At 35.8% G+C, this 12,695-nt stretch overlaps 1 protein-coding gene across 2 annotated transcripts in view; it reads left to right on the forward strand.

Annotated features, from left to right (window-relative positions):
• RMDN2 (regulator of microtubule dynamics 2) overlaps nucleotides 1-12,695 on the forward strand; it is a 68,760-nt gene that overhangs the window by 32,814 nt on the left and 23,251 nt on the right. For both annotated transcript variants that reach the window (XM_082851943.1, XM_082851942.1), the window contains exons 5-7: nucleotides 1,764-1,824; nucleotides 7,532-7,607; nucleotides 8,499-8,576. In XM_082851943.1, coding sequence (XP_082708069.1) covers nucleotides 1,764-1,824; nucleotides 7,532-7,607; nucleotides 8,499-8,576 — 215 coding nt within the window. The remainder of the gene's footprint in view (nucleotides 1-1,763; nucleotides 1,825-7,531; nucleotides 7,608-8,498; nucleotides 8,577-12,695) is intronic.

Consider the following 12,695-nt stretch of genomic DNA (forward strand, 5'->3'; position numbering starts at 1 on the left):
CAAAGAGCACTGGAGCTGGGACATTGGAGACTGGAGTTGACGGGTATCGGCACCCAGTACAAGGGAGGAAGAGTGCTGTTATTGCTCGTGACAGTATATTTGAACTTGTATGCCGAGGGAAGATGGATCACTGAAGAGTACAGAATTCTTTCCTAAACCTCCAGCTGGGGTATACCATTATGCAGTACATCTGTGGACGTGCTGTGATTGGTCATACTTGTATCTAAAAGAACATCATTGTAATTTTCAGAATTAAATGACTGATACAAATGCCACAAATAGATCACAGAATACAATTTTGTAAGGGAGATAGCTTTCCTTTCAGGCTGAAGCTGCATAAATGAGGCTGCAAAACCAATCTGTGTAGCACCCAGCTCCATTATATTCTCAGAGCGATGGAATCACCTCTATGTTAAGCTTGTCGCAGTGCCCTAAAAGCTATTTTTGTTCATTTGGCAATGTAGGGAAAATGTTGATTTAGTTTTAAAGTCTGTACATTTAAAAGTATGTTTTTCGATCATTCATTACCAAATTACTAACTCTTTTAATATATGTCCACAATGTACTATCAGTTATTATTTTAAAGTACTTCCTTTTAGTTTTTTTCCAGTTTATATAGATTCCTATACAGGGTAGTTCTCTTAATGGACAGAGCTATAAAGTACCACCTTAGCAAATTAAGAAATAGGAGAATGATTTTAGAATAAAATATCTTTATTTATAAAAATTACCTAAACTAGTTATTTAGAAGAGCATTTTGTATTGGATAGTCTCTTCAAGCAAAAAAAAAAAAAAAAAATTAAAGCAGGGAAAAGGAGATGGTATAAAATAAACAGCCACTTTTTGAGAAAGATTTTCAGAATGTGGTTTAGACCAGCGGTCCCCACCCTTTTTGGCACCAGGGACCGGTTTCGTGGAAGACAATTTTTCCCCCGGGGAGGGGGGGTGGTGGGGAGCGACGGGGAGCAGCAGATGAAGCATTGCCCACTTGCCCGTGGCTCACCTCCTGCTGTGTGGTCTGGTTCCTAACAGGCTGTGGACCAGTACCGGTCCACTGCCTGGGGGTTGGGGACCCCTGGGTTAGACAAACCTCTATCCAAAAATTAATGGGTTATTAAAAGTTATTCTAAAACTAAGTAAAATTATTTAGGGGAATTATTTATTTACTGAGCCTGCTCATTATTGTGAAAGATTAGACAAGAGCTCTGGGACATCTTCCCTTACCCCTTTAGATAGATTAGATGGAGTTGCTCTCTCCATTCTCTGTTATACTCTCTTTTTTACCTTGTATTTATTTTTTGCACATAATTCGTTTGTTTATATACCTACTGCCTACTGAAATGTGAATCCTTGGAAGTCAAGAACTGTGTCTTATTTGACTTTTTATTCCCAGAGGCTCACATAATATGATACTTAGAAAGCACTCAGTAAATGTTGGTTGAGTTAATTACAAAACAATTTCTATTAACACTTCTAAATACTGATTGAATGACTTCTCTTGCACTTGGTTAAATCACTTAACCCAGTGAGTCTCAAACTTGAGCGTACATCAGAATCACTAGAGGCTAGTTAACACAGATTGCTGGCTCTCAGAGTTTATGATCAAGTCCCTCATGTGGTCCAAAATTTGCTTTTCTAACAAGATTCCAGGTGATGGCTTCTGGTCTTGGGACCATACTTTGAGAACTACTGGCTTAAATTCAATAATTTACCTCCCACCAACTCAGATGAAGGTAATAAGTGTAAGTGCATTTATCTTTCAGGAAAGACATTAGGTGAAAAAGCTATTACTAGAGCACCCATGAATGGACATTGTCATCTATGGTAAGTACATAGAATTTATGCAGCCTTTAAAAAATTCTAATATGCCTCTTTATAAATTGCAATGGATTTTTAACATATTATTGACCCACTTAACATGTCACATTCACTAAAAAGAATATTTAGTATATAGCACAGTAACTGTTCTTGTTCTGTTTATTCTCATGTATTTTTCAGTATATATATTTTAAATATATTTAAGATAAACTTTCATTGAAGAATTCATAACTGAATCCACCAAGTCCAATAACTGTGCACATGATAAATTTAATTAAATCTAATTTCATATAACATTTTGTTTGAAAACAAATACTAAAGTGATGCCACATTTCTAAATGAAACGCAGAGAGAAGAATAAAAGCACATCAGCCATTATACCTTGATGAGTAAAGGTATACAAATTCCACAAGTCAAAGGAAAGCCATTTCTAATATAAGAAAGCTCAAACAAAGGAAATCTAATTAGTTGGATGGGTATAGGTGGATATCCTTGGGACAAAAAAATTTATTCTTGAGTATGTTTTGTTTTGGATCCTTTGTATATTTACAATTATAAAACAAATAAGAAGAAAAATATTGTTTTTAATTAACACTTAATTTTACTCATAGTTGTATTTCTGTAGCATTTCTTAGTTTCTTACTTATTTTTTCTCCCCAGTAATATTGGTACTTTAGGTGCTAGGAAGACATAGTCATAAATTTATTTTTGACCCTTCTCTCAGACCTAGGTTGTCAGAAATCCACCCCTCTTTGGGATTATTTTATTCTTCTGGGATAGTCTTAGGCAAATCTCTCTCAAAATGACTCCTTTTCTGCAGGTCCACATTTATCCTCCAGGAAATTCATTTTTGCCCCACCAACTCAAAAGTGCAAACGATTTTTCCAAAGCAGACCTGTTCCTTTACACTGCCACCAGCAGGGGGAGCATCACTCACACATCTCATCCTAAAACTTCCCTGGGCAGGAATCGGATAACATTTTTTATGTCTCCCAAACTCTAAAGGACGTGCCAAAATAAGAATAGGTCTTTTGAAGCTGCCATCACTTAAAATGAGAAACAAGGCTACCCCCTTCCATCTCGCATGAGAAGGTGAGAGGTGGAACCCAAGTACCCTAGTAGTTCTATTCGCAGAAATCCCCCTTCCAGGTCTCTCTCTGCTTCAGCGAACTCTTTGCCTTCTCTTATATAGCCTGGAGATGGGTGAAGGGCTAAGCCTGGCAGAACCTGTGAATCATTTCACTAATGTGTCATGCATGGGTAGTAGAGTGTCTTGCTTTAGGAGCCGGAGTATACCTAATAAAGTATTGTTCTGTGCCCTAGTGCCTCTGCCACAACTCTAGGAGAAAGCTAATTTTGCAAGTAACATCCTGGTAGGTATCTTTAAGGTCATTTCTCCAGTATGTAAGGGTCTTGGCTATTATTTCTATAGCCAGCTTTACCTTCCTCACCTAATTTGCATAATACTGATAATAATAAATTAATGTGTTAAAGTACTTCTGTTCTTCCATTTTTAGTATAACTGTAATGAATTTATACTGATCAAGCTACACTTGCTTCATCTCTTTCGATAATGGAGATGTTTGGGTGTTGGTTAGCCAGATTTGGACGCAGAAAGAACACCGAAGCCCTACTCTTAACTCTGAGCCTCACCCTCCTCTTCCTCTGCTGTCCTCTTCCTTCTCCCATACAAACTTCTGCATCCATGGAGAATCACATTAAAAATGTACATTTGATGTTAACCCTCAATTTGAGGACACTTATCAGTGTGAACTTCCAAATTTCCATAAAGGAACAATGTTGAATCTTCTCTGAAGACTTCATAAGCACCTTAAACTTACCTTGTGAGGACAGATTATGCTTAACTCTTACTCAGTGGGCTTCCCAGCCTGTCTTCCACTAATCTGACCACTTCTCTTTTGTTCATCTTTTTTCACTTTTTGTTGTGTACTAATTGCCTTGTTTATAACTGTGGGATTTAACCCCAAGGGTGAATCTTATTCACAGACACACACAGAGTACTGATCCAATTGTGTTTCACATGATTTTTTATTCAGTATCAGTTTTTAATTAAAAAACAATTAAAATCTGATCAGTTGCTAAAATTTAATCAATTCAAATGTCAATTTTTTAAATTTATTTCATTGAAGTATAGTTGATTTACAACGTTGTATTAATTTCTGTTGTACAGCAATGTGATTTTATGTTAATTCATAAAATATATTATGATGTACCTACTGAATACAAGAATTCTCATTCAATTAAATACGGTAGTAGAGGTTTAGGGTGATGAAAAAAGAGAAATTAAGACTTTGACTTGAGAAGCAATGTGTGAAATTTAGGTTAACTGATTCTGTAATTAATTGTAATAAAATGTCATGAAAATGTCTTATCCTGCTGGAATTTTTTTCAGTATGTTACGACTTTTTCTCATTCATTCAGCATAAATGACAAGACATGGCCTCTAGGCCAAATGCAGCTGACTGCTTTTGTAAATAAAGTTTTATTGGAGCACAGCCACACCTGTGCATTTGTACATAGCAATGAAGTTGAGCCGTTGTAACAGAGACTCTCTGATCCCACAACCTTAAATGTTTCCTACCTGGCCCTGCAGCGAAAGTTTGCTGACCCATAGTTTACGGGTTCTGTGATGGTTTATAAGCCTTCAGTTTGAAATAAAAGATGCAATCATTAGAAATAATTATCATAAAGCGTTGGTATGGAGGGAATAATTGAAAAATATTATTTTAAAGAGTTGTTTTTCATCATCATCTTTTCCAAAATGAAATTGCTCTGTAACTTTCAGGCTACATAAGCTTTCTATATAATTCTGTTGTTTTTGTTGTACCAGCCTAAAATACTTCTAGAATCAAGAGAGCAGAATCACCAATGGATTTGCAGTTTGTTAGCCAAATAGGCCTGACCTTAATTATAAATAATGTCTTACATATTTGTTGTGCTCTACTGTTCACAAATTATATCCCCATGCCTTCTAGCATGTGATTCACAGAACAACCTGTTTCCATTTTATAGAAAGCAAGGCTGTCTGTGTGTGTGGTGCAGTATATGTGTGTCTGGTGTGGTGTTGTGATTAGTAACCAAGGGTCATACAATAAGTGGAAAAACAAAAACCAGATCTTATATTTGTATGTACTCAGTATTTCATCTATTATTTACTCTTCCTCTGCTTTTTCACAGTATAAATAGCATTGGTGCTAAATCAAAAATGCTACTGGGAAACTAATGGAGTTGTTTTAGTAGTTGTTTACTAGTTGTTGAGACAGGGATGTTTGTCAGTTATTAAAATATTCACTATAGATGCAAAGAAAATTCAGAATTTTTGTCAACACATAGTTAGAACAACCTCTAGATGGAGATAATAGACCATATTGTGTGTTAATTTTCTTCATAGTTCCCATCAACCTGAGAGTTTACAAAATAAAATTTTAAATTACATTTTCCAAGATAAACAGTGTGAAAAACAACATGTACATGCAGATATAGGTGGGATTGATTGCCAGAAAAGAAATGATGATCCTTTGAGGAAAAGTGGTTCAGGTAAACTTTGAATTTATGACATGTAGGAAGATAAATAATACTTTAGACTTGAAAGAAGCAGACTTCAAAATGATTATGAAAAACATAAGACTCTGGTGACAGATTATTTATAAGGGAAAATGTACATATTTCGTATAATGGTTTTCTTAAGTCACGTTTTTTTCTTTTTCTTCACTCAGAGTAACTGGGAAAGAACATGCTGAGAGAGCTCTGTAAAAGCTAGAGATGTGCATAAGTTGTTCTGATTTTCAAAAAATAGAAGATTTGATTCCACCACTATAGATCAGTGAACATAGAATCTTTTCCTTTGATTACAGCACAAATAGTTGGGTTTTCTGTGAGTGATGAAGTTCAAGCAGACTCAACAGATTTTTCTAAAAATGTGAGATGATCTGTTTTTTCTTTGCTAGTAGATAGAGTAGGGAAATTGAGCTAATATATCTGGATTTAAGGAAGGCTTTAAGGCAAGTTCACTCATAATATTCTTGGGGACAAGATGTTAAAATATGGGCAAGGTTCTTTGTTACCCGTGCTGGCAGAAGGGTTTGAGCCTCAATCATTCAAAAGAATAACTGTTGACAATATCGTGATTCTAGAGTTCCAGGTCTAGATCTTAGACACTAGTGTGTTCAGTGATTTTTTTCAGTGGGTGAAGATGTGGAAGGTATGATTATAAATGTTGCAGGTGTTGCAAAATTAGGAAGAACAGGGTGTATGATGGATGACTATAGTAATTAAAAGATTTTCACATGTTGAAAGAGATACTGAACAAGGTGAATTAAGAGGGATAAATATGGAAGGAGGGATGGAGAGGAAAATGTCAAAATTTGAGGACGTGAGGGAAAAACAGATGGAAATTAGAATGAAGCATGGAGTTTAGTTAACAATAATATATTAATATTGGTTCATTTTGAAAATTTTCAATATTGTATATCAATATTAGTACAGTTGTGCTAAATGTATTATAATAATTTAAGATAGTAATTTAAGTAGTATCTCCTAATCTAGGTAAGTTCTCAGATCATAATAGGTTGCTTTTGTCATAACTCTTGCTTCTACTGTTAGGAGATTATTGATTTTCTAATGAAAATTAAGAGGTCAAAAAAACTTACCACTGAAAAGTGGCCATTTTGTTGGTTGTGCATAAGTTGTGTGAATTATGTGATCTTTTGTGTTCAGGAATGGTCTAACTGTTCCAAATTAAGAAAACTGTTCACTTCAGTTTTTTATTTGAAAGTTATGTGTATCCACAGAAACAATCAAGATAAATAACACCCAAAATTACATTTTTCATTTCAGTTATGACAACGCAAGTGAAAATTAAGACCTACTTTTGAATTATTTAGGTAAATGAATATTTTACCTCAGACAGAAACACTCTGAATACTTCTGCACAGACAGAAACAGTCTGAATGTAAAAAGTAATATGTGCCCAATTTTTAGAGGAAGCAAGTTGCTGAACAAATATTGTGCCCAATTTTTAGAGGAAACAAGTTGCTGAACAAATATTATACATAATTTATAGTCAAATATTTATTTATGTAAATTTTGTATTCCCAAGGGAAAAAAAGTAAAGACTCCATGGGATGCACTCTTCTAGTAATGACTGCAGTGTTTCCAAGGAAGGATTGAAGGACATGGGGAATTTTTGAAAAAACATATTCTAAAATTACCTTTGATTTTAGTATTTGTTTTTAGTCATGATATTTATTTTAATTTTCAAATGACATTAAGGGAGCCTTGAACTTTTTATTTTTATGAAAGAGAAGCAGGAATCTGTTGACACAATGTATTTTTCAGTTTAATACTTATGTGAATAGACTTTTCTGAGGGTCTCTTTGTGACTCTGATGTTGATGAAGGTGATGGCAGCAGCTAATCTTTCTTGGAACTCACTCCAGGCCAGACACTATTGTAAGCGATTACGTTTTAGATATTTTACCCTCATAGCACACATATGAGATAGATGGTGTTAGTATTCCCAGGTATAGCTGAGGAAACTGGCCTCATGTTAATGTCAAACATTGGTTATTTATTCATCTATATGAATACTTTTGTTAAATATTAATGAATGGTTTAGAGATTTTTTTTAACGTTAAATTTCATGGTATTTGATTAAAAGTTTACACAATGTCCACTGTTTTTATCCTTTTCAGGTATGCGGTTTTGTGTGGCTATGTATCTGAGTTTGAGGGCTTACAAAACAAAATTAACTATGGATATCGCTTCAAGGTATTTCTTGATATTAAAAATGTTTTACTCTAGCTGTATGTTCCATTCATAAGTATAAATCAAATTATTCAATAGACTTATCTCTAGGAATTTATCTTTTTTACTTAAATAAAATGACAGTCTTTAAATAGTACTGTGCCAAAAAAGAAACAAACTCTTTGGGTGATTAAGGATTATTATTATTATTATAGATCCTGAAGGAGGTCACATAGTAGATGAGTATTATTTTTTTAAAGGTAGAGGCTTAGCCTTTTAGTCATGAGCACACTAACATCATAAACATGGCTGGCACTAATTAGTTAACATTTAATACATATTGATTTGCTGGTAGGAGTAGAATTCAATCTAGGGCTTAAATTTGCCATGATAGAGGAATAAAATAAGTAATGCACATACTCATTATTTATCATGTGCCTGTAGTTGTAATCATTCAGTAAATAACCCCTCAGGGTCAATAATTTTAGGAATGGGCAGAGAGTTCCTTGTTTTCCAGCTCCCTATAACCATTTGACAATGTCAGGGGAGTAGATTCTTCTATCACCTAGTTCTGCTATTCTTTTCTCCATTATACCCACATCAGATGACATTTGTAAGTTTGCCTCTCAATCAGTAAGTGTTAGGTAGGCAAGTCATGGGCAGACAAAAATGTGACTTGGATGTTTTCTGTTTTTAAGGTGACGTTTTCTGTAGCCTTATTTAATCATAATCACAGTTCTGGTTCTAGTTGTGAGCATTTTGATGATTGAGTTATTGAGAAGCTTAATTGTATTAATAATAAAGATTGAGGAGGGAGACAAAACAACATTATAAAGTCCCTTTGAATTTACTAGGCAGAGTTCTACTCAACACCACCTGAAACTTGGGAGATATTTCTTTTGGACTTTCTTTCAGGAGCATCTAGATAAAGCAATCGAATTTTTACCTGAAGAACCCTTTTTGTATTACCTCAAGGGAAGATACTGTTACACTGTAAGTTGAAAGCTTTTATCTGTAAAGCTTATTTGAATATATTCTGATTATATGATATATTTTCAGTGACTTATTCTTTTATTGTTTTACCTAGTGCCTACTATAGAGAAAATGATGAAATCAGTACATATTTTGAGTTTATAAATTTATATATTTTATAATTATATATTGAATTACACACAATATATGATTTTATAAACGCATGTATTTTTTTCTTTACTGCCTTTCCATTTCCCCTTGCGGCAGTCACACTGTCTCCCTTTAAATGTGCTTTTTCTCAGATGGTGATCAGCCACCAGTACCCATGCCCCCTGCATTGGTGCACTGCTCTGTTTTGTGGGAGAACTTTTTTCCTTTATCAGAGTTTATTACACATAAATTATGTGCTTGCTGTCCTTTTCTTCAAGAAACTTTATTTAGAAGGGGACATAAGACATATAGAAATAAATAAAGGCAGCTGGTGAGTCTAAGACCCAATGTGTTAAATGACACCTGTTTATGGAAAGTTAACAGAATGTGAAAATATATCATAAAAGCTACATTATCCTGAAGAGAACTGCTCTTTCTGAATGAGAAAATTGGGATAGGCAAAATAGGAAGCGTTTTAATTGTGGCTTGTAGAGGATTAGGGATGAAGCAGGAGGTTTGCTTTTACTGAACACCTGCTATATATGTCAGATGTGCATTTTATATTTTATATTTTATATTTCTTATCACATTTCATCCTTTTAACAACCTTGTAAGCAGTTTTTATTATGCCAGTTTTAAATCTGAGTCTTAGGGGACTTCCCTAAGATTTAAAAACCATTGACCCAACCTCATGAGTCTGGAACTTGAATGTACACTATACAGTTAGGCTTAAAAAGCCCAAGAAGGAAATTTAAATTCCAAATGGAACCTGATCTTCATGCCATAGACAAATGGTAGAAGGTAATACTAATCCTTCCTAGAGGATTGTACTATCACACACAAGCCTTAGAACATTCTTGCAGAGTTGAGCTCACAGTGAAAAATAATAGAATATATACAAAGAAACAAGCCATCATAGATGACAGTCAAAAGAAACCAAAAAAGAGAACAGAAGTAGATCTGAAAGGACTTCAGATTTTGGAAACATGGAATACAGAATATTAAACAGCTACCTACATAATGTGTTTTTAAAACTAAAATGAATTAGGGGAAAAATGGGTGAGGAGCATGAGACTACAAAAATGACCAGGTAGATTTCAAACAATGGAACAATTTTTGATATAAAAAGTATATTATTTGTCATTAAAAGAAAACTCAATGGAAAGATTTGGTAGTAGATAGGCCCCACTAAAGAGAAAATTAACAAACTTTAAGACAAATCTGAAAATGTTGCCTGGAAGCAGCACAGAGGAACAAAGAGATAGAAAATATGAAGGAGAGATAAAAAGACATGGAAGGGAAGTAAGGATACTATGTAGTGGTGAATTTTTATCTCCTCCTTTTGGTAATTAATAGAACAAAAGACAAAAAAAAAGGATGTAAAAAATATGTAAAACATTGATTGGAGCCTTACATTTAATAACCTTGATCTAATAAACATAGATGAAAATATGTATCTAGCCATTAGAGGATACACATTTTCAAGCATATGTTGAATGTTTACAAAACTGAACATATATGAGGTCATGAAGCAAGTCTTAATAAATTTCAAAGAATTGATATCCTGTAGGTTTTCTGATCATAATGCAATTGTAATAGAAATTCAGAAACAAAACAGCTTAAAAACCATAAATCTTGAATTAGAAATAATAGGACATGACAATAAAATAAGATGCCATTTTATACCTACTCATTTGATAAAATTTTAAATTATCAGCATGAGATGTAAAAATATGGAGCAACAGGAATTCTTACATTGTTGTGGGAACACAAATCAGCACAACCATCTCGGAAACAATTGGGTATTATCTCTGAAATTTGATTGTCTACCATATGACAATGGTGCCTACCCTAGAGAAACTCTTGCAAATGTGCTTTAGAAGGCATGTACAAGAATGCCTTTAGCAGTCTTGTTTCTAAGAGCAAAAAATGGAAAAGTCCCAAATATCCACTGAAAAAAGAGTGGATGGCTGAACCAAGATGGCGGAGTAGAAGGACGTGCTCTCACTCCCTCTTGTGAGAACACCAGAATCACAACTAGCTGCTGGACAATGATCGACAGGAAGACACTGGAACTCACCAGAAAAGATACCCCACATCCAAAGACAAAGGAGAAGCCACAATGAGAATGTATGAGGGGCGCAATCACAGTAAAATCAAATCCCATAACTGCTGGGTGGGCGACTCAGAGACTGGAGAACACTTATACCACAGACAGCCACCCACTGGAGTTAAGGTTCTGAGCCCCATGTCAGGCTTCCCAACCTGGGGGTCCAGCAATGAGAGGAGGAATTCCTAGAGAATAAGACTTTGAAGGCTAGTGGGATTTGATTGCAGGACTTCAACAGGACTGGGGGAAACAGAGACTCCACTCTTGGAGGGCACACACAAAATAGTGTGTGCATCAGGACCCAGGGGAAGGAGCAGTGACCCCAGGGGAGACTGAACCATACCTACCTGCTAGTGTTGGAGGGTCTCCTGCAGAGGCGGGGTGGTGGTGGTGGCTGTGGCTCACCGTGGGGACAAGGACACTGGTAGCAGAAGTTCTGAGAAGTACTCCTTGGCATGAGCCCTCCCAGAGTCTGCCATTAGCCCCACCAAACAGCCCAGGTAGGCTCCAATGTTGGGTTGCCTCAGGCCAAACAACCAAGTGGGAGGGAACCCAGCCCCACCCAGCAGCAGTCAAGCTTATTAAAGTTTTACTGAGCTCTGCCCACCAGAGAAACAGTCAGCTCTACCCACCAGCAGTCCCTCCCATCAGGAAACTTGCACAAGCCTCTTAGATAGCCTCATCCACCAGAGGACAGACAGCAGAAGCAAGAAGAACTACAATCCTGCAGGCTGTGAGAAAAAACTACACTCACAGAAAGATAGACAAGATGAAAAGGCAGAGGGCTAGGTACCAGATGAAGGAACAAGATCAAACCCCAGAAAACAAACTAAATGAAGTGGACATAGGCAACCTTCCAGAAAAATAATTCAGAATAATGATAGTGAAGGTGATCCAGGACCCCGGAAAAAGAATGGAGGCAAAGGTTGAGAAGATACAAGAAATGTTTAACACAGACCTAGAAGAATTAAAGAATAAACAAACAGAGATGAACAATACAATAACTGAAATGAAAACTACACTAGAAGGAATCAATAGCAGAAAAACTGAGGCAGAAGAACGGATAAGTGACCTGGAAGACAGGATAGTGGAATTCACTGCTGCGGAACAGAATAAAGAAAAAAGAATGAAAAGAAATGAAGGCAGCCTAAGAAATCTCTGGAACAACATTAAACGCAACAACATTCGCACTATAGGGGTCCCAGAAGGAGAGGAGAGAGAGAAAGGACCAGAGAAAATATTTGAAGAGATTATAGTCGAAAACTTCCCTAATATGGGAAAGGAAATAGCCACCCAAGGCCAGGAAGCACAGAGTCCCATACAGGATAAACCCAAGGAGAAACACGACGAGACACATAGTAATCCAATTGGCAAAAATTAAAGACAAAAATTATTGAAAGCAGCAAGGGAAAAACAACAAATAACATACAAGGGAACTCCCATAAGGTTAACAGCTGATTTCTCAGCAGAAACTCTACAAGCCAGAAGGGAGTGGCATGATATACTTAAAGTGATGAAAGGGAAGAACATACAATCAAAATTACTCTACCCGGCAAGGATCTCATTCAGATTCAAGGGAGAAATCAAAAGCTTTACAGACAAGCAAAAGCTAAGAGAATTCAGCACCACCAAACCAGCTCTACAACAAATGCTAAAGGAACTTCTCTAAGTGGGAAACACAGTCTAAAATAGACTTTAAAATAAAGAATGTTACAAGAGACAAGGAAGGACACTACATAATGATCAAGGGATCAATCCAAGAAGAAGATATAATAATTATAAATATATATGCACCCAACATAGGAGCACCTCAATACATAAGGCAACTGCTGACAGCTATAAAGCGGAAATCGACACAATAATAGTGGGGGACTTTAACA

The sequence above is a fragment of the Leucopleurus acutus genome (genome assembly GCF_964270905.1).
Source record: "Leucopleurus acutus genome assembly, chromosome: 12".
NCBI classification, from domain to species: Eukaryota; Metazoa; Chordata; class Mammalia; order Artiodactyla; family Delphinidae; genus Leucopleurus; species Leucopleurus acutus.